A 27,869-nucleotide genomic window follows, 5' to 3' on the forward strand; every position below is an offset into this window, starting at 1 on the left:
CATTTTGTGTTCTGACCTTTTTGGAAGTAATTTCCTCTGAAAACCCCTAGTAAACTCCATGTGATCTGTGTTCATTTTTTCCCCAGAACTGGTTCTATATGTATTTAATAACAGTTATTACTGTTATTTTATAGCTTTCCTCTCACTAAGACCAGAATTTTCAGACTTGCGTGCCTACATTTATGGTCGCTTTCACATAGTAAAAAGACATACCCCACACCCCAGAAAAGAACACCACCAAGACCTGATTTTTTAAAGGCTCTACTTCCTACTGTATTCAATAAATTGCTGGGGCTGTTTGCTGTCTTGGAAAAACATGCCATCTACGTTTAGGTGTTTTGATATAGATGCTATGCCTTCACTCAAGACAAATTTCACAGCTGGGGCTTGAATTTCTGCTAGTTCAGTCCAAAATAAAATCTAAAAACAGAGTTCTAGGTTGAGTACAAATGTAAAGGTAGGCAAATATCTGCAAATTCGTAAAAAAAATGATCATTTGTCAATACTGGCAATGCGAATTCACTGTAACTGCAGTTGAATGACTTATGCTTTTAGTGGGGTTATAGAGCATTTAACATATACACATACTTCGCAAAAATAATGTCACTGTTGGCATGGAGACATATGGGACAAGAAATGAAAGAACAATGTCCTCACAAAGGGAATTTGAGAGAAAATAGATTTTTCCATACTCAGGTATATACAAAATCAGCTAGGTCCCCATGAGATCAGCGACTTCCGTGGTGCAAAACAAACTCCTCACGCAGCTCGTGCTGCTTGACATAACTATTCTTGAGAAAGAGAACAACAGATCTTTAAAGACCAGGATGCCTGCGGGATTATTGTTGCTTTTACCTTGCAAGTGTAACTGGTAACTTGATTTTAAAAAACTGCTGCTAAGTATTTTCCTGAAGAGATTGTTTTTGCTGCTTCCAGTTTATCTGCTGCAATAACTGATAGGGCGGTGAGCATGACTAAGAATGTAAGATGTCCAAAGAGTGGTGAAGACTTCTTTCTGACAGACATGACACCGTCCACACATCCTTTAAGAGACCTCCAGCTACCTCAGGAGGCATTCAGTCCTAGCCTTTACCTCTCACTTTTTCCACACAAAGTGCAAAAGTGCACTTTGGCTTGGCCAGTTACCTAATTTGTGTATGTGTTTGTGGTAACTTTGTGTCAAAACTCACGTGCTCATTTTAATTTCTGAAGAAGTAGGCTAAGCACACTGGATTTATCAAAGAAAATCCTCTTCAGTCAGGCCAAAATTCAAACCAACTGTATGTGTACAAAGTATGAACAAGCGATTAAAACTTTGGGGGTAGAGAATGCTTATTTTAATATTAATAAAATCAATTATCATATATGAGAACAGTAATTAATTAGAAGTGGTTATAGGTAGGATGTGGCCTCAGTCTTCTTTAGCACAAAGATGCTACTTCTCCATGTGCTACTTTGTGATATTTAGAATGTCACTGAACACCTAAAGAAAGAAGAAAATGCCTCTTCCTAAATCATCAGCCAACCTTCCTGCAATTATCTGTATTTTCTCTAGAGGTCTCCTGTCTGTCTGTGCCCATGCCTAGGATTTTAGTAGTGATCATGAGAGAAAAATATTACAGGGTACACTCAAAGACATTTTTGTCCGTTGTGCAAATATTTCTAGGTTTCTGAATGCACAAACAAAAAGTACAGCTTCTGAAAATTACCATTTAAAACACAACCTCCCCACCTTGCACAAACATTGTGTTTCCTTTTTTTTTTTTCCTGTGTAAAAAAGTCTTTTTGCCCTTTCTCCAGTACCATAATTACCATGGAAACAGAACTGCAAATTAAAACAGAAATAACATGGTTTATGCTCACAATAAAATAAAACATACCCCAGAGTTAAACCAAACCAACATCAATTGCCTGGCTTATGTGCTCACATTTGATGGTTGAAAATTCAATTTTCTTTTTCTGAGAAAATCTTGGGGTAGTTCCCCATCTGGGGAACAGAGAACCAACAGTATACATAGGGCTCAATCTTAAAAAGACTGCTGGCTGAGGTATACATACACTGCACATGGAATTTGCCCTTTCTTGTAATCTCTATATGCATTTAAAAAAAAAAAAAAAAAAAGCCTTTAACTTAGGAACTTAAATACACATTTTAGAACCTGAAAAACAGGCCCAATACACCGTTTTCATCAGATTAATTAGAATTGTGATTTAACTTGTGTTCAGTAGGGGTGACTGGGATTTCTGTTGTGAGGAAGGTTTCTCTCTCCCTGTTTTGGTTTAACATTGGGTTTTAATAGTTATGAAATCAACATCCTGCAAATTACCTGCATAACTCTCTTTACACTGAATTCACATGTATGAAGTTTCACAGTTCCTCATGTACAGTAAATGTAATTACTGATAAAATTGGAAAAATCTTATTTTTGCTCACTTAAGAAGAGTGGAAGCATGAGCAAAAATTGCACCAACCCATCTTTAGTGGAATTATGAGATCTACAGGTGCACAACAGTCTGTACCTTAATTTGTCAATCTTTGATTCAGCAAAGCCTTCAACATCATTTGAAGTTTAGTAGCAAAACAGACATAGCTGCTGCTTCCATATATCCCTGTATATGCACACAGATATGCATATATACATTTATTTCCACGTGAATACTACCTCCATCACTAAACATCATATTTAAAAGGAAAGTCTAGGCAAGACTGTATCAACAGATAATGCAATGCCTTTCTACTATACAGAAGAAAATCACTTTATGGTTTGCCATAAACTGGAATGTATGACTTTGAAATCTTATCCTGTACAATTTTGGCTCTACTTTATTTAAACTTTTGTTTCACAGAACTGTTTTACATTAGTGCTATTGCATAAATTCTTTGTTATAAATGATCAAAATATTTGGATTTCTATTAATTTTTAATCTCCTGTAGTGTGAAATATTGTTTAGCAGAGAGTTTAATTTTCTTTTTATTACTGCAGTGCCATGATGATAACACATTTGAAGGTCCTTCAGTGCTTCACTGAATACAAGGAATTAAGAAGTAAAGACATCATTGCCATACGTTTTCTGTGAGACTGAGTGTTCTTAAGTCACATTACTTTTCCCTAACAAGTTTACTGTGATAACAATTTATTCAGGGCATCTGAATTTATGTTTCTTTAAAAAAAAACAAAACAAAAAAAAAAACAAAACAGATCACCCAAGAACACCAAAACTTTACAAGGCATTAAAATACATTTAATGAAGCTTCCAACAAATGGACACAAAGCTTTTCAGCAGGAGCTGTAGTTCAAACTGCTTATTAAGATAACCTCCTGTGGAGCAGTTTACCTCTCATGTTGGTTTGTATATCCTTTCCTTGTCTTGTTTTTATTTGGCAGTAAAAATTCATTCTGTCCTGTTTTGCAAAACCTGGAGCTAAGAATAACTTAAGCAGCGTAAAAAACGTTTTAAAACTATTTCACATGAAAAATATTAAAATAGGCAAACATTTCTGAGACTTCATTTATTGCCAAATTCAGTTAGCCATGAAAATGTATGAAAACTTTACTGAGTCTGATATTTAGGTTGGTGGGAGTTCTGAATGAAAAAAAAAAAAAAAAAATCCTTACAAGTTGGGTCCAATTACATACTTCCAGGAAGTTAATAGAAAGTTTCATATATAAGTACAATCTAAATATTACCTCTCTTCCTTTTCCTGCATCTTTGAACCGGCTTGGTAACTGTGCTCTGTTTCTCCATTTATATCCATGCCACCCAGTATTGATGTTTCTGTGTCATTTTGTAGTTTAACAAGACTATTCTGTAATCTTACATTCTCATGTTCCAGTTTGTGAATGGAAGCTGTGAAATTTCCATGTTCTTTGTTAGATAAATCTATAGTCTGTGAAAGGAGATAAAGCCATCACTAAATAGGCATATTTTCCACAATAAATGGGTGTTAGTATTTTCAACAAGCAAACACAAAACAATGTTCTATGCTAAAGAAAGACCTAGCTACCACATATAATCATGCAGCACTTATAGCAAACCAAGAGAATTGCCTCCAGAAAAAAACAACACTGTAGATAAATGGGAAAGGATTACAGCCTCTATAACACAATAAAACAAATTAAAATTTCTCAACGAACAGTGCATTCAAAATGTTATTGTTGTAAATTCATCATCACTAGCATTGTAAAACTTATGACATAAAAGCAACCATAACAGCTATAGCTATAGACTGCATTGCTCCCTCCAGTAATGACTGCACCAAAAATAACAAGACAAATTATGTAAGCTCATTACTATACTAGATACAGTGTATGTCTACAGGCACGATTTAATATCTGTGTTGATAGACAGTCACCTTCAGCTTCAGAAGCAGTAGAGCCACGTTATCACAGCGGTCTCCACCCGTGTTACTAAATCCTGCTTCTTAGTTGGGTAAACCCACAGAGTACACAAGTCAAAATAATGGAAGTGCAAACAAGGTGTGCACTGCATCCAGGGGCTGAAGAGGCCCATCCACTAGGATGCCAAGAGTGGAAGATAAAGATTAGCTCTGATGGTTGACTAGCAATAGCAGCAAGCTGTCACCAACAGAAAATCATCTCAAGACTTCTCAGATCGTACACAAAAGGCTAAAATCCCATACACTTTATTATGAAGTGCTTTCATATATTTCCAGTTTAATTTATTCTTTTGGAACCCAGTAATCCATGAGTATTAAAGATTTGTTTTTAGCACATTGATAGCACAGCTAGGGTTCCTGCACCTGAAAGCTTGCCTATTTTTTGGATTAATTGGTCTAATGTTATCTCTTCCTATAAACCTTGCCTTGCTCGGCTAGTTTTATGACAAAATTATGAGCCAAGTTGCCACAGAAGTGCCAGAAAGTATTTAAAAAAAATGACATTTTGTCCAAGGATGGAGGCAGGGGCTCAGCTATGTCTCGCATCTAGAGAGGTGAGGCAGAAGAGACAAAGGTGGCTGCTAAGTCACCCTAAAACTGATAGCTCTAGAACCAGCTCTAGTGCAGTTATAATGGCATGAAGCCCACAACTGAGCTGACACAGCTATATATACACACACATATCTGTAACATTATATATGGATGTATAAATAATACGTCCTGATATGCCATTTTAAGGGTATGGAAAAGGTGACATTTGCCAGTTTACAGTCAGACAATTACCAGGCTATGAATCCCCCAAAGACGTATTTACAGCAGTATTTACAAACTGCATTTTGGTGTTTTTCTAGTGACACACACAATAACTGCAGATATTCTGTAAGGAGGGAAGGTTTTAAAGCTCTTTGTAGAACACAGTGTATGAAATGTTTATTACATCTGTATAAACTGTAATTCCACATTATATTGTCACATTTTTATGAATTAAACTTTAAATATTCCCTGTTTGAAGAGAAATAATTACTAAACTCTGAAAATAAGCTGGGTGGGGGAAAGTGTTGTGTCAGGTTTTTTACACCATTATTTAAATGCCAGATCAACAAAAGGGGAAAACAGTAAAAACGGACATATTTTTGTATCTGTGAAAATGACAACTGTTTAAAAACAGCTGTGATAAGTGGTCAGTTACAAAAAATAGGCTCCAAGAATTCAGTATCTAGACAAAATAACTGAAAAGTCTTGTTTGCTTCTAGCTTACTACAATTAAGGTTAAAATTATTCCTAGCTATACCCATCTTTAGGCTCTGCATGAATACCACCTGTCTTTGATTATGTCACACAGTTTATTTTTATTTATTTTACACAAGCCAGAAATTTCTAAATTTGCCATGATCTCAATCTCCATTTACAGTAAGTATAAGTAATTGCTCTTCATATTGCTTAAATTAAAAAAGCAAGAATTACCATGCAACTTTTGCACTCCTGATTTTCTATCATCTCTTTTAGATGCGTGTTTTCAGATTTGACAACTTTGTAGTTGAAATCCAACACCTAGGAAAAGATTAAGTTCTTAGACATATGAATATTACTGTTAACTTGAAAAAATATTGACTATAGGTATGATAAGTTAAATTTTGCAAAGTATACATAAGTAATTATGAACCTATCTATGAGATACAGTTTTTTTTTTTTTTTTTAAATACATCAGTACTAAACCAGAAAGAAATATTCAGCTATCTATGAAAGGCATACAAATGATCTGCTACCAGTTTTATTTACCTTTTTGAAAGAAGTAATCAGTTATGAAAACAAGGGAGTAGACATACAGTTACAAAATACCAAGAAGGACAGACCTTGCAGACCACTGAAACTGCTTGAAACCTTAGTCATGAAGCCTAGGAACCACATTCACTCTTAATGATACCATCTAACATATGGCCCAGTAAATAGTGCCACACAGCAGCAGTGTCACATTTTCCCAAACACTAACTTTCCTATTGTCAAAAGTAAAGTATTATGACAGTCTACTGATAGACTCAGTCTACTGAGTCTACTACTACCATTTAAAAACATCAGTATTTTACAGTTTTCAGCTTTCAAATTGCCATGCTTTTCTGAGCATACTTGTAACATTCTTTACAAAGCTTTTTTTTTTTAAAAAAGGCTTAAAAATTAGGAAATGTTCTAGATAATCTAATAAATGATTCCAATGATAAAGCACATACAATAACAACAAAAAATTTGTTGAGATCTTTTGCATATTAAAATGGTGACTGCAATTGATGGTCAGGGTGATCTGCAATTTAGATGTACAGTTGACATTTAGTGGTGCTTTATTGTTCCAGTATCAATTTGGCTGCTATAATATTTGGCTGTACTATTTAATAAACACTACTACGTCACTGCTGATGGAGATGAAAACTACAGAAAGAAAAGTAATGTCTTTTTTACCAGATAATGTATGTCATCATCAATAGTGTGGAGTAAAATGGCCTAGGCTGGTTTTGCCTGCTTGCATACCTGTTGTTTTGCTAACAATTTGTCTTTTATCTGTAACTCCATTTTTAACTGTCTTTCCAGAAGACTAGCTTTCTCCATGATAGTTGCTATAGTGATCTCCTTCTGATGAAGCTCTTCTGTCAGGTCAGAGATTTCTGTCCTTGTTCTTTCCTGCTCAGAGCAATGGGACTGCTCCTCTCGATAAAGATGGTTTCTTATCTGTAGCAAATACGTTTCAATAAGAAAAAATGTTGTGCAGTAAATATGACTGAATCACTAACCACATACTACTGACTTTTTTACGGTCTGCTTCCAAGACACCAACTCTTCTAACCAAGTCAGACATTTTTGAGATTTTATAATAAAATGTCTTCATGAGGCAGTGCACAGTCTTATTTATTTTTATGTCTTTTTTAACCCTTCTCATTTGCTAATTTAGTATTAGAAATGAACAAAATATAAATTATTTATATTAAAATTGTAAAGGAATGCAATAATAATAATGTTAATTTCAAGAATTGGAAATTATGACAAAGAAAATCCAAGGAAATATCTTTTCAATAAACCTAAGTATGATTTATTTATAACGCTCCAAAGTTATTTTAGGCTGCATTAAACATGTCTTAAACCAAAATTAACTCCAGAGCAATATAAATAAATCAATCTAGAGACCTCTTAATGAGAAACTATGATAGAAATAGAAGAATATATATGGTAAACCACTTTATGAGAATTTTTCTGCCGTTATATATAAAATTTAAGGTCAAGCTTTCTCCATTATCTCCCATGTAAAGGGTTCTCCAAAGAATCAACACAAAGATTGTTTTCATAATCTTTCAACTAATAACCAAAACTGTAGTACTGATAGATTTTTGTAATATGTAAGAAACATTACTATTAAAAACAGCAAAAATACCTTCGAATGCATTTTAATAATTCTTCACAGTACTGTACACAATCAGTAACAGATGGCATTTCATATTTATTTATGCAAACTACACAGAAATACTAGAATTGTAAACAAATAGATATAGATGCAAAAAATCTGACAGCTAGAGCATGATTATCATGCCAAAATTGCTGCAGCATCCAAGTCAGCTGCATCCAATTCCAGATGTTCATGCTTACATTGCTACTCAGCAAAAAACACAGCGCGTCTGTAAGGGGAGTTCCAGGCACCCTCTTCCTCAAAGTGTTAACCTGCCAAGCCATGTGTCATTCCACAATGCCATGCCACAACTGCTTGCACACAGCAGTTCTGAAACGTGCAATGCAATACAATGCAAAACTCAAAGAAAGAAGCACTGCCCTGGATTGTGCAGCAGATGACTGATAAAGTAGCTTTGTGTGGGTACCAGCCATAGTGATTTTACTGGTTGATCTGTTATTCTCATGTCTGAGACCACCTACAAACTGCTACTTACCTCCTACAGCCTATTAACTACCCATAGCCTTGGAGGACTTATTACTTGCAAGGTATTACCTAATCACAGTAATATTTAGGCTTGGGCTTTTCCATTACTTTCACGAGGTAGCAACCTCAGTTGTTAGTACACAGAGTCAGAATACCAATTGCACAGCTATACAATTACCTCCAGGAATGCAACCATATATGAAAACTCCATACTCTCCTATACCCTCAATTAATCCTTCTGCTCTCTTTTTTACATGTCCAAGCTCACTACTTTGATCTCTCTCTCTCCTTTTTTTTTTTTTTTTAAATCCTAGACTGCAGTGTGAGACCTGGAAATACTTAACAGTATGACGTACCTTGTTTAGCACTTCTTGTTGGCTTTCTGGACCTTGTGCCAGTAGTAATAAGTCTGAATTTTTATTTTCTGGTTGCTCAGTAATTTGTTCAGAAGATGACTGATGTCTTTAAATAAGAAATGAAAAAAACAAAACAAAACAAAACAAAAAATATGAAATAAGCAGAATGTGCAATAATCTTTCACTTAAAAATCTTCTTCCCAGGGTAAAACTGGGAACTTGTTTGGGGATGAAAAAAAAAAAAAAAACCACCACGAGATTTGGCCTAAAAAAGGTTGGATCTTGAGAGATTTCTAGAGATTAAGAAAAGGGAAGTCTGTGCAGAAAGAATCCTGAAATCTCTTGTTGATTAGTATTTCATGTGTTCTTTGACAGTTATGGTAGATTAGATAAACCATAACAAGATGAACATTTTACTCATAGAAGGTTAGGGAGAATCATAATCGCTCTGCTTCCAAAGTGTTTAATGCCAAGAAATAGAGAGGCACTTAAAGCATATAAATAAAATAGGTTAAATACATTGACTTGCAAAGATCTATGCAACATAAAGGCCTTTTAACAGAGGGTGCACCTACTGCCTTTAATCTTGTCATGTATGAAAATGTTCATTCAAAAATTGTTTAAAAGTCTGACACTTGAATCCCAACTATCTTTTTCAACAGACTTGATTTAAATCAGAAGTAAAAAAAAAAAGATTAGCTTAGTAGTACTTGTTATTTTAAACATTGTCTTTAGCACACATACTTTATTTGAATTTCCTGCATTTCTCTGATTTTCAATAATTCTGTATGCAATTGTTGGCATTCCAGATGTATCCTTCTCCAAAGAGCATCGCGTGACTGCAGCTCTTTTTTCATTTCTGAAAAGCTGGCCTCCATGTTCTAAAGAAGAAAACAAATACACAAATAGCCAAATAAAATGAGAGAGTAGTAGCTCAAAATGCTGTATTTTGCATCACTTCTGACACCTGAGTAATGTGTATGAAAGGATATAAATACTTATATTCTTAGCTTTATTTCTGAAGAAGGTATTGCTTCCACATCAGCTACTTTCTCCAGAAATGCCATCTAAAAAACAGATATCGAATATTCTTTAGCTCTTGCAATGTTCCGATACATGTCTCTGAAGTTATCATAGGAGACACCACTTAGAAGCTCTTTATCACACGAAATACACCTAAAATGCAGAGTTTGCTTGATTAAACAGCTTCTACACCCTTGAACATGCTTCATATGTAAGAATTAGTGCCGTAAGTAACTTCTATGTTGCGTTTTGATAACAGCGTTTCCAAATTTAAAAGCATGAAACTACAAAGCTATAGAAAGGCAGGGTTAGGTGCACATCTTCATTAAACGTTGCCTGGAAGCTTGGAGCAGATACCTGTGGACTTATGTACATGTGTATAAGTATGTATATCGTGTGTGTTCAATCACCTCCAAAACAATTCTGTCTCCATGTTGGTAATTGCCTGGGTAGATGAACATCACCAAATTTTCACACAATCATAAAATATTTTCCTTAGGGACTCCACCAATCTTGTCTCTAATTTACCTTTCATTTCTGACTGATAATCTATCAGCAAGTTGTCCGTCATGTCATATTTGTCATCATAAAATCTGAGCTCCTATAGCAATTACCAAAAAGTATACTAAGATCATACTAAAGATAAGAAATTGGAACTATAACTGCCAAATAATAAAAGTTGCAACAGTAATCAGATTCTTGTAATAACAATAGAAATGTTCAGAGAACATTTATTTCCTCTCACCCAAGATCCAAAAGCATGTTCCAGATAAAAGGATTTTCCAAGTATGCTGATCCTTTGCCTTTAAAACTGTTACACTAAAAACAAGTATTTCTCATAATTTCTTCATTTTAATATAGTTTCCATGTTTAAAAGAAAAAATAAGGCTTTTAAACGTTCAAAAGACAACTTTAAAAAGTGAAATACAGAAATGACTCCACAAGCAAGGAACTTCAAAGGTTTATTTCCCTTAGAGCCTCATATTAGAATGACCTTCCTTCCAAGAAGCCTGTGGTTTTCCTGTGGCTGAAAGGGCTGCTGAAGACAGATATGAAACTTTTTTTTTTTTTAATTTTTTTTCTTTTAGGGGCTGCAAATACAGATGTAGTCATTATATTCTTTGTTAAATGAAGGCTGAGAGAGCTTTTGAACTCAGAAATAGAAGTGTGGCCATATTTTTAGTGAAATAAAGTGTAATAAATTGTTAAAATTCTCTGCAGAAACTTCCTTATGATCAGCTTAATGGCTTTAACATTTATGAGACAGCCACAATTAGTTTATAATATATTATTTTTTAGGGTGTGTGTGTGTGTACACCTCTGATTCGATTGTGTGGTGGATAAGGGAAATGCTGCACAACTGTGTGGTGGAAGTTGAAGCATCTGTGGCAGGCTGCATTCAACAGGCATATTTACTTAAATTGTATTTTCTTCTATGAATTACAATAGTACCAGGAATAACAGCAGCCACAGCAGTAGCAGCAATAATAATTGAAACAGAATCTCAGGTCAAGAGTTTCACATATCACTTCAAAAAAGTCAATTAGATCACAGAATCACAGAACTGTAGGGGTTGGAAGAGACTCGAAAGATCATCAGGTCCAACCCCTCTGCCAAAGCAGGTTCCTCAGAGCAGGCTGCTCAGGTAGGCGTCCAGATGGGCCTTGAATATCTCCAGAGAAGGAGACTCCACAACCTCCCTAGGCAGTCTGTTCCAATGCTCCGTCACCCAACAGATACTCATATAAAAATAGATACTATTAATAGATACTTATATAAAAATAGATACTTATAATTTATTATTTTCAGAAATATCTATTGCATTTTGTTAAAAAAACAAAACGAAAATTAATTTTGAACAAGAAAAGATAAGGTTTTGTTTAGAAAACATCCAGTGAAGTATTACATCTTCAGAGACTGTTTCAAGTTGAAAAAAATACCAAATGTTCTCTTTTCCTCTGTGAACATGTCGCTTTAACTAGATTGCCATGTTTGATATCAAAAGGAAGTCTCAAAACTTTAGAGATCAGTTCCTGTTCTAATTGTACTCAACACTGTTCAACCTTTCTAATACAATCATATGCTATATTTCTATATAAATTAGCGTCCACTGACTTAATGCAGGTTTTCTGAGAGTTTCGTGTGATGCTCTCAAGCTGCCTCTCACGCATGGCTGCAATCAAGTTTATCAGACAGTTCATCTGGTTAGGAAATACTCTGCAGTCTCGGTTTGAATAGTCTTAAGTTTGTTTTTTTCTCTAGAGCAGGTAAACTGGTCTTGCATACAGTTCACTTTATCACTTCTTTCTTGCTATTCAGTAGTATGAGAGAAATAGGCAGAAGCACAAATGAAATAGTTGCAGGCATGGAAGACGTGAGGCATTGCAACCAGCCTTCTCCCCACCAAGATGCCCATCTACTCCTCCGAATTTCATCCACATCAGGTCCAACTATCCTCACCCTCCACCCAGCATTCCTTCACACAAACCTGCTTACTCCTGGCTGACGGCAGACCCTGCACTTTCTTATTTCTCATGCAGACATTCCTAAAAAGAATATTTTCTCTTAGCTGTTAGCACTTAGCTCATAGTGACATTATTTTCACCATATATTGACTTACATCAATGTCCTCTTCTGCAGCTGTTGGCAAATGCAGCTTTTCTCACTAACACAGCAATTATCTCACAAGAAGACCACAGTTATTCTGCAGCTTTCTGCTCTTTAGCCAATAGTGTTACATGTATCTAGCTCCACTTCCAATTAAATCTCTCCACATTCTGTTCACACAATTCCAAAAATCCTCTTGCTTGGAGATTTTCTTTAAGAAGGCTACAGCATGACGCCATGTACTGTCTACAACATCTGCCCACCTGCTCCAATCTCCATGTTTTGTTCCACTCTAAATATATCTAATCCTGCTACTATTAATTGGAACCTTTTTAACAGGCCTCAGATTTTTTTGCTTGCATACCGATAACTTGCATGCAAGCAAATGACTCAGGGAACTAATGTGTGAATTAAATGTATAAACATCATGTGTACAAAACTTGGTTGTTCTGACAACACCTGAAAATAATCTCCAGCACGTATATGTTAATTACTGTATATTGCAACTGAAGTTAAAATTCAGCAAGGTTGTCTATTAAGAGAAATAGATTATCTTTCAAGAGAAAGAGTTAAAGTCACTACAGTTCTCTCTATATATTAGTGAATATTGAAGTGCTTAAATAAATAAGCAGGGGTATGTTACCAGAAAAATATGGAAATGAGAATCTTATTCCAGATCTGTTTCAAACTTCACTAATAAAAAGTCTGAAGAGATCTTGTATTATCTCAATCTTGTCAAAATTCATAGATTATGAACAAAAGAAGAGGCCCAAATAGCTGTCTTCATATATCGTCTGCAAAAAAGCAGTAGGCTAAGATAAAAACTGATGGGTCTTCACGTGGTTGGCAACTTAGAAATTCATTGCACTGAAAAATATTCTTACAACAATAAAGTATAGCATAGGCTTTTGAATATAAATATTTAGTAGGTATAGTCAGTTTAGTAGGACAGTTTGTACAAAAAGAGGTAACAAGATAAAGAAATTTTACAGAAGTAATTTTTATACAAGGAACCAAGTGAAGTAAACACTTCACTCTCCGTCTGCTACAGGGATAGGAAAGCTATAAAAACCTAGATAAACAGATATGAATAAAATGTGCTACTGTATATCAAACATTTTTGTTTTCATGTATTACTCAATAAAAATTTACTGTTCACAGCTCATTCTGTGCTCCTGCAAAAAATTTATATACGATGCTTGTATAGATATTTTATATAGGCATGCCAGTACCACTTTTGAAAGTATACCTGTAAGTAATTAATGCTCCAACATTTATACCACAGTATTTATAGAAAAGAAAAACTATCATTACCTGGCACTGTTTTTGGAACATTTTTAGATCCTCCTGGAGTTTCAGATTTTCCTCTTGTAGTCTGTTCCTGTGTATTGCTATTTCATTCACAGCTGCCTTTAGCTTTTCAGTAATTAACTCATCCTTTTCACTTGCAGGATGGCCATATGTAATTACCTCTTCTTGATTCTGTTTCTTATTGCTTATCTGGAATTGATAACTCTTGGTCTGCTTCTATAAAACAGTAAAACTCTTTTAATGAAATTAAATAATTACATCTATATTGCTATGGTCAAACCATTACTACTAAAATCACAAAGCTATTTTCATTTTCTTCACCAGGTTTTTCTTAGAAAAGATGTCATTAATAGAACAGTTTGCATTACTTCTCGAAATGATATTATCTTCCTCGAGCCTCAAGTTCCTTACCTTCAGTGAGAATATTTCAGACACTTACAAGGTTACAGACTTTTCAAGGATTTTTCTCCTCTGTTGTGTTTTTTTCCTAGCACTTAATAGTAGCCCTAAATGTAAAAGGGTGATTACGATGATCTAACTCAAAGCAGTTAACTATAACATTTTGGGGGGAGAAATGTTGCTCTTTGATACAATGAACTCAGTAGGAATTGTGTGTATGTGCCTCAGGATCAGAATTAACTTTAGACTAGAAGGCTAGTATTACATAGTTTATGTATAAACAGCTCCGTTACTACAGTAACTGTACTCCCTTGATATCATTATCGTTAATCTTGTGCAAAAATCATTTGCACATTCGGCATCTCTAGAAGCAGTCACAAACTCCATTCAGTTTCTTGTACTGATTAAAGAGTCCTAAAAACAAAACTTTAGAAAATTGCTATTGGTGGTATTTGTGAATTCATGGGCATTGTGAAGAACCAAAATACCTATAGTAACTGTTTAAAAAATCCATATGGATACTCCTACTGGGACACAGTAGCAGTACTCTTTCAGAAGACTGAGAATTAGCTGAAAAATGACAACAAAATAAAACCTACAAAACATATATCAAGTGCAGAGATCAAGTTGAGCAAGAAGATTTACATTAAACATAAGCAGTCATGCTACAAATACTGTATTTGGGACTGCAAAAAGGCATTCTTTTGACTCTTTTGATTTCACTATGTTCTCATAATTTGTGTTGGCTGAACACATAAGTAGAAGTGGCCACTGGCTGCGTATTAAATAAAAAGCCTAAAGAAATTGGCAGGTAAGTTTAATTTATACAGATAATAAATTAAGGTCCCCTGAAATCTAAATTATGGAGTTTGACATACCATAATGTCAAAGAATCCTGTGAAAAAAAGGGCACGTCTCCATCTGGAAATCAAAAACTCACAGAAAAGGAATTTGGGGCAAAGACACAGGACAAATTAATGCTTTTGTAACACTCCATCAGCTTTGTAATTAATAAACTAGCCAGTGTGCTATTGCAGTTACAATGAAATCTGTCTTCAAAGAAAGTTCACTGATGACAGTCATGTGAACCTCGAAAGAAAGAAAGATCATCTTGTGCAATCTACTTTGACTCGTCTAATTATATAATCACCTCCACATACATCAGTCAGTAGATTTGTCTAGTCAAAGCCTTGCTTTTTTTTCACACCTTTGTATGAAAGTTCAATAATTGCAATATAGTGCTTTCAGCATCTGTAAATGAAATGTAACTGTCATCCTTGGAAATGCTGGATATGGGTAAAGAGTCTCATATGAATCATTAAGAAAGTGTTTCACTAGATTAAGATCCAATGAACTTAGTCCCAGTGGAAAAGAGGATTACCAGTCAGCAACGTAATTGGCTTCCCTGTACTTCATTATTGAGCTGTCTTGTAGACCTATTATTTTTTTAGTTATTTCTTGATTTTTTTTTCAGAGCAGGATATGTTATCAAGAAAGCATGAAATCAATATTTCATTCTGGAATGGAAGGAATTTAAAAAAAAAAAAAAAATGCTAGATCAATAGGCAATGTAAAAAAAAAAAAAAAAAAAGGTAATAAATTGGCAAGTTAGAAAGGATCACAAAGCCAGCCATGGTAACTTGAACGGTAACTTGAAAGCTGAAAAATATGATCAAAAAGGGATAAGTGATCCAACAAACATTTCCAAGTGTGATTTTGGAACAGCACATAGGAATTCAAATTTCTGTATAAATTATACTGTTTATTTATGATCTTCAAAAAGTAAGGGATACCTTAGATTAGAGGGAAGTTTATATTTCCAGCCAACATAGGAGTGGCATGTACTGCTTACTTTGTAAGATACTTATCAATAACTTGTCATTGCAATTAATTGCATATTAATAGATAGCATAGAAGATAAAAGTATGCTCAGAGTATACTTAAAAAAGTAAAAAAACATTGCATTTTGCAGTTATCTTTATCAGAAATATTCTACTTTTCATCATGATATTTATTCACATTAAATGAGGAAAAAAATAATTGTATGAATCAATAAATCTTTTGGTATGGATTTGCCTTAAAACAATGTATCCATATTAATTTTTGATACTGTAAGCTTAGTAGTACATTTAAATTTTTAAAAATAAGTTGTAAATAATACTAGCTGAACTAACTGCTCATTTAATTCTCATCTTCCTTCTAAAGCTTCTTATTTTACCTGAAATAAATTACATTTCTCAGACAATAATTTTTGCTGAGCATCTAAATAAATGAGATGATTTTGGCAGATTGTCCCTTTCTTATCCCATTCTCTTGATTTTGCTTTAAATTCCTGAAAGACAGCAAAACAAGGTTACTGAATAGAGGAAGAATTACTTCTTTTCCTTAATCTAAATAATTTTGTAATTTGTATGGTTCTAAGAAAAATACAGTTTTATAGTTAATACATAGTCTTTCCAGAATTTCATAAAGAAGATGAAAAGAACAGTCATATAAAAAGCCATCCAGCCACCAGCCACCGTCACCAGAAAAAATAGTCTTAAGGGCTGTTAATCTGAAAAACTTCAGTGGTAAACATAATCATTGAATAGAAATATTCAAATATTCAAAATATTTCAAGTCACTTAAAATTAGGGTAGACCTTAGAGTTGTGACTGTAAACAACCAATTTTATTGCAGGGTAGTTCCTGTGAGTTTGAAGTAAAGTAGAGTAATCAGCATGGATTAATATTAATATTCAGACAAACGTTTTGAGTGCCTTCTTTTTTGTTCTTTTTCTTGAACAAGGGGGAAAACAACTACAGTGAATAATTTTTACTTCTTGCTCTCTTTTCAATTGCTGCTTCAGGTTCAGAATTTTTCACCTAAGTTCACCTAGTTTAAATAAAAACTTGTTTAACAAGCTCTAGTATAACAGGTCTTGTATTTGTATTTACATTCCTATTTATACTGTATTTGAATTTCCTTTTATATCGTACCAGACCTTGTATGTTCATGACTGATCTTTAAGGCAGTATTGTACCAAACAAGTAGAACTCCAGAATTACTAAAGTTGTTGCTCTTTTTCTTTGCATGAAGAATTACCAAAATAAAAGTATACTGTTTAATATGCTTTTATAAAAATTTCCTTTTTCACAATGGAATTGTTGGTCCCAAAAAGGTAGATGAGTTTTTATAATTATGCCTAAATTGGCATATTCCTTGAATTTTAAAAAATAAGAATTTCTTTGCAAGTGAAATTAAATCAAATGCTTGCTAACATACATTAATACAAGTCTTAGCTTTCCTAATATCTGCTTTGGTATTTTAAACCAACTAAAATCTTCCCCTTTTAGCAAAACGTGATACAAAAGGACTTTCAGACTACTAAATGAGGACTGCAGATTCAAGGCCTTACTAAAGCACTGCTGAGCTTAGTAGATTTTCAGCACCGTAATTATTTCCTGAATACTAGAATTTGCTGTATATATTCCAAGCACTCATTTTTCATACTGCACAATTAATCAAATGATAGCATTGTGTTACATTATTTTCACATTTCAATCTTGAATAAGGTCATTCTCAAATTAGCTGGATCAGACAGTTTCACAGTAGCGATATATTTAGTCAACAATGGATGTATAACCCATTTATTATTCTTGTAGTAGCACGTGTTGGCAGCTATGCTGAAGTCCAAGGCCTAGCAGCTTTTCTGATGACAAGGACTCTTCCATGTGGAAGAGACATCAACATTTATGTGTCCTATATACTACAGCGTAACAGAGAAGATAGGCAATTTCAAAATATACATCCTAAAATTCTGCTTAATTGCAGCTTAAGTATTATGAAAGTACTTAAAATCTATTAGATCTTAATTTTTTTGATTGAGAAGTTTTCTAAGTATTTATACTATCTACAGCATAAATTTACATAAATCTAAATCATGAGCCTCTACGTCTTCACAATGCTTAACAGCTAGGTAACTAGCTCATGCTTAGTTTCCACTAGTTTCATCTGCTTACTTTCCCTACAGGACACAGCGTAGTAAATGCTTGAAGCACACAGTACTTTATCATGCTCTCTGCATAGGATAGCCAGAGAATTTTTATTTTTTTTTCCTTATCCTTCTATGCTACATGAGACTAGTGGTTAGACTGTTCTCCTAATATGGGGGAGACTTGGTTTAATAATCTTCCAAAATCTCTCCAAACAGAATCTGAAACAGAGTCTTCCCAAGTTATTTTTCTACATAATAAACTATATATTAATTTTCATCAAGCTCTGGAATTCCTCCTTTTGAAGTTTCACTTTGCATAGGATTCTAGAAAATCTATTAGATAAGCAAGGAAGAAGAAATGAAAATGAGTACAGCTAGAGATTAGATTGCTCAGTTATCAGAGGTGAGACTGGATCCAAGTTTCTGAGCCAGTGAATGGACCCATCAGTATTTAAGAAGCCACCGTATAGAGGCAGAGTCTATACATGCCATTTCTCTGTGCTAGCTAATTCTCCTGTTGGCCCAGTAAATATTTGATTATTCCACAGGTCACAAAGTAACCGCAAACTATGACAAGTCAAGGCTGGGAATTCTGATCAGAGATCAGCATCTTCTGGTATCCATGAATAAGTCAGCTAAAATCCCTTCTGTGTCTGGATGGATAGGAAATATAACTGAATCCTATCCTCAGCATCACACGTTATCTAGTCCCCCACTCAGTATATTGGATTCTGTGGACTGTATTTTTCAGTGCCTTATGCTTCCTAATGTGTGACCTAGGAGAATCAGATACTGAGACCTAGGCTGTGGATTGCCTCAGGCATATAGGTGCTGACAAGATATGTGTATAACAAGCAATTTTTCAAACCTAAATCCATTTTCTATCTAGTCCTACACAATCAAAGTTGTCCTGAAGTCTATAAACCTAAATTAATGGTAGGTATCATGTGACAATATCCTGCATATGTGAAATCTCTGATGCCTCAATGGATACTATTCAGTTTAAATATATTAATCAGGAAGGAAGTAAAATTTATCTGTAGATACATTTATGAAGCAAATTCTGTCTATTACCTCTTAAAGCTACTAAAAACATTACTAAAAGTTGAGTGAGGGAACAAAACCTGGATATCAAACTACGCACCTTCTCTTGCCAGTTGAAGACAATTTTATAATTTTTGTAGAATAAGCAGAAATTTAAAGTTTTGACTTAAATCCACAAATTATTTCTAAATGGATATTAAAAGTAGAATATAATGGCAAAGTATTCTTACCTCCAATTTCTTGCTTAAGTTACTCAATTCAAATGGTGTCTCTAGGCTTTCCTCACATTTTCCTCTACTTTGAAGATCTTTTTGTTTTAACTGGTGTAACCGTAGCTTTTCGTAACTATGTGTCAGCTTTGAAAACTAAAAATGAAAGCAGAAATGAACATGCAGAATCTGTAAAGGCTGACCACGTGGGCAAGGTTTTCTTTATACTAGAATTGCCAACTGCAGCTTCAACAATCAAAATATTTAATCAATACAACAAAGAATCAATTAATAAAATTAATTTCTTAGCTGAACAAGACTAAGATCTCACATAAATGTTAACTAACTGTTCAGATAGGTTCATCTGGCAGCTACTTCTGCTGAAGTTTTTTATGGTACTATTATCCATCGTGTCATTTCCTCTGCTGTTTATATGAAATGTTTTACACTTGTTTACTGCCATCTTGTGTTGACATTTTTAAAGGGTGCTTCACTAACCAGAATGAAGGATTATCATTAACATATTTTAAACTTGCATGTTTCTCTTCTGTTGCGAAAACTGTTGACATGCTATGGATAGGATGATTGCTTTCTTCTGGAATCAGGAAGTACCAAAGAGCATCTGTGAGAATTGGACCCTAAATAGTGTTCTGCCTATTGATCTTACCATGAAAGCGTGGCTTTGGACTCAGAGGAAAAAAAAGTGAAGGTACCAGCAGAAGTACCAGCCTCTTCAGAAGAATGGCCACTCTGAACAGTTTGCAGCACTACACAAAGGGGCTAGTGGATGTTTATACATGTAGGTTTGATATAATAGAGATTGCCATTGTCTGGTAGAGGTCATAGAATCACAGAATGGTTTGGGTTGGAAGGGACCTTAAAGACCATCTAATTCCAACCCCCCTGCCATGGGCAGGGACACCTCCCACCACATCAGGTTGCTCAAAGATATGTATATCCTGTTTTGGAAAAAAAAAAGAAAACCAAGGATTTCATCAAAGGAAACACTAAATATATGATCTTGAGGAAAGCTAAGTGAAAGAACTTTGCAAAGAATGTTGACTAAAAAAGAAGCTTACAACTATGAATACTGCTCATGTCTCTTGTTTTTTGGCTCTTTTAAATTCAGGTATACATGATAGTTTACATTCTTTGTAATAATTACGGCTTCACTTTAAAAATTTTGACTCTAACATGATTTTCAAATAAAATCCATAAAAACTTCATGTTTTTGTTCAGCTCTAAGGCAAACCACTGTCTGGAAAAGAAATAACTCCCAAAGGGGAAAAACAACAAAACTGAAATGGAATTCTATTGAACCAATGAATGAGTACTTGAGGTCTGCACAGAAGGTCCAGAAAAACAGATATGGGAGTGAAGAAATCATGTGGAAACCTCCTAGAGATATTTGAAATAATTTGAGGAACCTGTAATAGGGAATAGAGAAAGGAATTGAAAAGATGACCAGCAGGTAGACAGTCATAAACCAGGAAGTGTCATGAAACGGTGAGATCCAGGAATAGATCTGACCAACTTGGAATTTCTGAATAGAAATCTTATAACATGGACTTACAGAGTTGAAAGCTCACCTTTTAATTAAATTAAAAGTCTTGTAGAGACGCTGCCTGTATTTGAAATGGACCTTGCCAGAGAACACAGGTGAGATGGAATAAAGGGTGAGATTTAAAATGTGTCAGATCATCCAAGCTCATATAACATGGAACTCACTGCCTTTGGAAGAAAGATATCTGTTTTCAACTAACAGGAGTTTTGCTCTTGAATATACGATGGCATATGGAAACTGCCTGGGAAGAGCAAACCCAGATGAAGACCGGTACTAGACTGGTCATGCTAAAAAGGCTAGGAAATGTAGGACTTCAACACTCCAGCAGATCAATCTAAAATGGAACACACAAAATGAGAAAAAATGAGTTTTCATGTTTGATTAATTTAATGAAATGTGGATATTTATTTAATAAAGATTATAGTCTGGATGTTATCCTGACCAGAAACTAGACTAAAAGCCAAGAATCCTCCCATCTGGGGGCAGAGAAGGAATGAGTTTTAGTGACTCATCTAAGTGATGAGATCTAAGAGGGTGAGATTCATCTAAGTTCAGATTTCTGAAAGTTAGACATCCAAGCCTGAGCTACTCTGAGTTAGAAAGAGCTATCTCCAAATGCTTAGGCATTTCAGCTATTTTAAATTCTCACCAGACAATGGAATGCATTATATTCTAGGGGTGTCCAATTCCTTCCATCGATTCTGAGGTAGCTCAGACTTAGACATTTAACTTTTAAATGCACTTAGTTGTTGAAGTGCTTAGAGCAAGAATAGATTCTTTTTCTTTTGCTGAAGGTTTTCTCTCATTTTCAAAGTGCGAATGACTACTAAGTATTTCTATAGAAAAAAAAAAGAGAGAGAATAAAGTAATAGAGATAAACCCCTAAAATTTTTGCTTTTTAAATTATGACAAAATGCTGTACGTGTATATTTGGATGAGTGCAACAGTGTGGCCTAAGAGTTTCAGGTTACATAGCAGGAATTATTTCCCTAATAGGAAAAAAAAAACAGTGAAAAAAAAAAAAGGGGTTTACTGCATTCGGCAAGCACATAATGAATTCTGTGGGAATGTTACTCATTAAACAGCTGCTTTTATTAGTATCAAGGGTAAAAAGCACTGAGGTCCACAGACACAGTGTTATCGTGGAGAAATTTGTTCTAAATGGCCTTAACTTTCTTAGAGCTAGAAAAAGCAATCCTTACTGTTTCTATTATGATTAGGATGGAAGAAAAACTGGGAGGGATTATAAGAAAACATCTGCACGGAAAACACAATGCTACTGGGTAAACAGTAACACGCCATATGTGCAACATTAAATTGTAGCTCTTAATATATACTGGAGAAGGTGTAATTTTCAAGTGAAGATAAGAACCAAAAGAAAGGAGACAAAGGACACAGGGTAAAGATTAATATTTTCAGTGGAGCTCGATATTTTAGATATGACTTTGTGCAGCCTAAAATTGGGGACATTAAAGTAATTCTACAGTGGAGACTGTGCAGCACTGTCATTTAAGAAAGAAGCTTAACAAGGAGATTTGGTGAAAGCTAGAACAGCAGAGTGGGACAGTCCTACTGCCCAGCATAAGCATTTGGAATTGTTTTGACAGATAAACTTTCTGTTTGTCTCACAGAGAATCTAGGAAGGTTTCCCAACTTAGGCACTTGCAGTTCTTCAGTCACTGTGTACAGGATGGATACCTCATGAAGAATTAAGGTGGGTGAAAGAGGAGGAATAGGCACTGGAAAATGAAATGCAAATGGCATCCGTGCTAGAGCCTTTGATAAAACAGGATGCCTGAAAGACAAAGAAGTGGTGGATGACACCGGTTGGGAAAGTGATGTATATTAAGAGCCAGAAATCAAAACTTCTTGCATAAAGATGAAAGGAGTAGCAATCTGGGCACTCACAGGAAGGTTAGATGGTCAGAATAGGAACTGAAAAGGAGAATCTCAGCAAGAAGCACAACCAGTTACACAGAGAAACTTGAAGGTAAAGTGTCAGATTCTTTAAAACAATCAATCAATCAAACAAAAACAAACAAACACAAAGAGAAAACAAATTGTATTTGCTCCTGAGAAGGACACGTAAGGTAAGTAACAACTTCAAAATCAAAAGCTTTATGAAAAATGACCCAGAGTTTAAATTCCATAAAGAATAGCAAAGATCTTAGCAAAAACATGTAACTTAAAAGCAGCCATTTTTAGCATGAGATAAAAAAAATCTAAGAAGTGAAATACATTGCAGGAAATGTGACGAAGGATGAAGAAAGAGCAATCTGCTACAGTTTTGGGGACAGTTTTGTAGTGCTAAAGGCACATCACACCATTTTTCGTTGTCTAATGCTTAATTTCTCAACAACCATGTTAGACATTTTTTCTTTCTCTGTAATATGTGCAAACTATAAAACAGCTTTTGTTTCTAGCCACTTTCCCAAATGATTAAACGTGTTAATTATATATTAACCAAAACAATCTCTGCTTACTCCCAGAACTGTTTGCCAAATCAGTTTCCACATATAAAAGAAAAAATAAATGAAAGAAAACACAATCTTTAAAGTAAATTATACATTTATTGGTTTGATGGATTGTGGGCAAGAAGTGTTAGCACCTCTAAATGAAAATAATGATTTTCAATTTAAACAATCTAAGACAATTCTGTGGTAAGTGTGATTGCTGGAAAATTTTAATTACTAAATGTTTGGTAGGAGAATTCAGTGAAGGAAACAGTAGAACAGCAGGAAAAAAAAAATAGAATTTTGTATGTTAACTTGTTAAATCTGATAATTAGAATAGGCTCAAGCTTGCTAAGAATTTAGATTTGTAACTGAAGTGCAAAAAATAATGAAGAACAAAAGCACAGGCACAGAGCAAACAGCCAATAAATAAAGGCAAAACAAATCCACAGTAACAATATTCCAGGTTGCTGTAGTTTTGATACTATGTTCACTTATGGAAAATGATCAAGCCTTTAATAATCCCTGTAAACCAGGCAAACTAAACCCAGAAAAAAATCAATAGCAAAGATGTGACGAGAGCAGTTTAAGTCTTCAAATCCCTAATGTGCATCCCAGTCTTATTAGCATGAATCTAATCATCTGTTCTATTAATTCACCAAGGTTTTAAGTTATTATTCCATGATCAGAAAACCTAATACTTGTCTTCGTAACAGAAGTCATAATCACATCAAGATCCATCCAAAGAGTTTGGACATGTCAGTACAGTAATGACAATGAAGCCAAGTAAGAAGTTGTAGTCATCATTATTAGCATGACACAATTCATCTTTGCCAAATCCATAAAGGTTTTATAAAATCCATAAAATCTATACCATTAGGCATGTATAAGTTTTTTTCTAATGCAATCAGAAAATAATGAAACTGACATTTTCCTTACTTGAGATTTCAGTGCTTGAAGCTGCGTTTCATAACTCTGAGCCATTTCATACTTATTTTTCTGTAAGTTTTCCAGTTTCTGCTGAAGTAGTCCCACCTACAGTTAGAATAAGCATTCACTTTTACCTTTTCTGAAGTGTAATCTACATTATTTTTGAAACTACATTCTGAAGTGTAATCTACATTATTTTTGAAAGTCATTTGAAATTTTGAAAGACTGTTGCATAAAAGGTAAATATTAAAAATACTTATTCATTCAGTAACTTAATAATAAATCTGGACACCACAAACCCAGATGGCAGCAACATCAAGATAGGGATTTTATAGTAAAAAAACCTCATTGTATGCTTATATTATGATCTAATGATAATACGGTATGTCTGTCAAGACCTTTTAATGAAAGCATTTCTGAACCAACCACATAAATGAACTGCTGTGCCCCAGTGTGACAATTTTGTTTGAATGGTTTATATAATCATATAAATTACTTTCAGTTACTTATGTTCAAATTATCAGGAGACATTTTAGACCTATTTCATTTCCCTAAGTACAGTGCTATTTGACATATCTTGAATTATCTGAGATTTTCACAAACATCTGAGAAATATGACAAAGAGCACACATGACACCTAAGTTTTTCTGGAGAGGCAGCTGGAAGCCAGTTGGAATATGCTAAAATATTTCAGATAACATCTGTGCATGGGCAAATAAATTGATGTTTTGGGGATTGGCTAGCTGAGTTATTCTCTTGGCTCCTCTGACTGCAATGACAAAGGGCAAGTTCCTGTAATTGCTCATTAGGGAGTGAGATAGCATTTTCAAGACTCCCACTGGCAGTTTAGACAACTAGCTCACAAGAGGAGACCTATGTGTAAACACTTAACTTCAGATGTCTTGAACTAGAGCTGAATGTCATGCTAGGATTCACGAATACTTCTGAATGAATATTCAGCAGACATGACTGGGAAGTACAGATGATGTCAGGTACGCTGCGGTTTTCAGTTTGATAAGCAATTCTAAGTGGTGATAATTCAAATCTCCACTATTAATAATAAAATTACCATTTAGCCAGTACAGAATGTAAAATTATAAAAACGGAGTATAAACATGAATTACAAATACATAATTTTGTCAAGCTTTTGAACTGTACATCTCCTTTTAAAATATCTGACGAAACTAGACGCATTGGCATTTAGGAAAAAAAAAAACACAATATCTTTTTTCAACTAAACTATTTGATTTAGACTTTAGGGAAATAGAAGAATCACGGGACTTTCAATGACATTTTTACAAATACTTTTCAGAACAGAAGCACACTTTAAAACAAAACAGTAAGAGTAATTAGTGACCTTTAAAGGGTGTTTGGTATTTTTACATGATAGAACAAACAAGCCTACTTATAGAACATTTTGAGTGTACTATTAACTACCTCTCAGAATAAATACTTTATAGAATGTGACATTTTAAAATACCTCTTGACCTTTTTGATCCAGTTTGCTTTGGGCTCTTGCTAGTTCTTGATCCTGGATATCCATCTTTGCTTCCAAAGCTTTCATCTTCCTTTCCCATTCCACTTTTTTGCTGTTTACTGTGATGTCAATTTGATGCAGTAACTCCTGAAGTTGAGTGTCACACGGAGAGGCTCTAGTAATAATAAAAAATGGATTTATTTTTTCAAACACAGAGTAAGGCGGAAAGTAAATTTCTATTTATATTGGTAAGACTTGATTTTACTTCTGATGAAGATCATCATTTTTCAACATCAGATAGAAAGAAATAGAAAAGCTAAATTATGCCTTCAAAAGTTAAATCTTAAATTTGTCCGAAGTCCAAATGGGAATATTTAGTACATCGTGGATCTTTTGCCTAGCTTAAAGGCTGTTTGATATCCTCTCAGTCTGTCAGGTAGGAACTGTCAAATGAGCGTAAGTTAAGTAGAAGATTTCCAAGCTTAAACCTAAAAGGACAATAGTAGGACAATCTGAATATTAAGCTGCACGTGGGCACAGGACTTTCCACTACGGATAGAGGCAGTTTGCTGGAAGAAGTTATTAAACAGTTGGCTTGAAAGCTAGCCACTGTTCTTGATTGCTAGCTCTACTTTTACACTCTGTTTTCCCAATCTCTTTGTGGAAAATGGAATAAGACAACTTCTATGATACTAGTAAGGTTTAATTCTATTAGCAACCACTGAAGTGAGTGCATTTTGAAATTGAACTTATCTTTGAGAGACCACGTGCTGGATTTAATATAAATGTTAGAATTTTTCCAAACTTCTGAGGTTGAATTTGTAATACATCCCTTACATTATAACTTCATCACCAGTGATGGAATATTTTTTGTGTCACTCCCTTAGAAATATGATGTGTCATAAGCATCAAAATATATAGTTAATATATATATTAGAATATAAACAGAATATATAGGTGTATCAGAAACATAACGCAGTCAAAGTTGCCCTCTTATACTTACTGTTATGGAGGAACAGCATATTAATTTCACAAAATTAAACACTGGACAGTGTCAAACTGTTGCAATCAGATGGCATACACCATTTAGCAGGTACATAAAAAGCATCTGAATAATATGAAGCTTTCTTTATCCCATATAAATTCAAATATTGCATTTGATGATGAATGTAAGAAAAAATTGAAGTAAGATATACATTATAGAATATTTGGTTCTGGATACATTTTATGCAAGAAATTGAACAATTATTTCTGCACTCTAAACTTTTTATTTGTAGAAATGACTGTTTTATGTCTAAATTATACTGTTCTTCTCTGTATATGAGATTTTTTTCTGTAAGTATTTTGGAGAATTTATTGCCCAATAAACTCAATTGTTTTCTGAACTGGGAGTTTCACTCAATCTGTGAAATTATATCTGGCATTGCAGAATTGCAATGATTTCGTTAAAAGTCAGAATCTTTATAGAACTCATGGTTCTATAAAATTTGCAGTGAAATACTCCAGTTAGGAAAAAGAAAATCACAAGATAATTCATTTGTTTATTGAAATGTTCCTAGCTATTTTATTTTTCTGACTCACAGCTTCTTATCCATTTAACCTAGGATTCTAGGGTTTGGGAAAAAGAGAAATGAGACCACGTACACTCCTGCCTAATTCCTATCCATTTAATAAAGGGAATTTTATTCCATTAACACTCAGGGCTGGTTTTGGACAGCTATAAAGAAAACTTAGCTGTTGAACAAATTCCTTAACTATGTCGGAGTGCCTATAAAGTTTCTATAAAACTTATTTTTCATCAAGTTATATAGGAAAAAACAATCAGATTATCCTCTATCACTATGAGTAATCACACATCACCAAAAATCAGTATTTGTAAGTCACTGAAAACTTCATTTTGACCTCAGTTTACTTAAACTGAGATACCAGATCAGAAATAGTTAAGGCAGTATTTTGATAAAAGTCTTTGGCAGACTTACTCACCACTGTAATGCTCACTTCTTGTCATTTCTTGAAAGGAAACTATATTTATCAACCTTGTATTTCTTTGAAAATCCCACAACTTCTAAGCAGTTTTACTGTGTTCAGAGCCCATAGGATGTGAGATGGAGATACTTTTATACTAAGTACCAAGTGGCATTATACTAAGTGGCATTTATCTCACAAGAGTGAAAGAAAATCTTTCGTTGATTGTTTTTAACCAGTGGA

General features: G+C 34.3%; 1 protein-coding gene across 1 annotated transcript in view; it reads right to left on the reverse strand.

Moving 5' to 3' along the window:
* Window positions 1–27,869, reverse strand: part of DEUP1 (deuterosome assembly protein 1) — a 41,297-nt gene that overhangs the window by 7,987 nt on the left and 5,441 nt on the right. Inside the window, exons 3-12 of the mRNA XM_032207552.1 lie at window positions 25,665–25,836; window positions 24,194–24,289; window positions 19,259–19,393; window positions 16,227–16,340; window positions 13,613–13,825; window positions 9,413–9,549; window positions 8,669–8,774; window positions 6,920–7,117; window positions 5,864–5,950; window positions 3,690–3,889 (exon numbers count right to left, since the gene is read on the reverse strand). Of these exons, the coding sequence (XP_032063443.1) occupies window positions 3,690–3,889; window positions 5,864–5,950; window positions 6,920–7,117; window positions 8,669–8,774; window positions 9,413–9,549; window positions 13,613–13,825; window positions 16,227–16,340; window positions 19,259–19,393; window positions 24,194–24,289; window positions 25,665–25,836 (1,458 nt within the window). The remainder of the gene's footprint in view (window positions 1–3,689; window positions 3,890–5,863; window positions 5,951–6,919; window positions 7,118–8,668; window positions 8,775–9,412; window positions 9,550–13,612; window positions 13,826–16,226; window positions 16,341–19,258; window positions 19,394–24,193; window positions 24,290–25,664; window positions 25,837–27,869) is intronic.

Source organism: Aythya fuligula, chromosome 1 (genome assembly GCF_009819795.1).
Source record: "Aythya fuligula isolate bAytFul2 chromosome 1, bAytFul2.pri, whole genome shotgun sequence".
NCBI lineage: Eukaryota > Metazoa > Chordata > Aves > Anseriformes > Anatidae > Aythya > Aythya fuligula.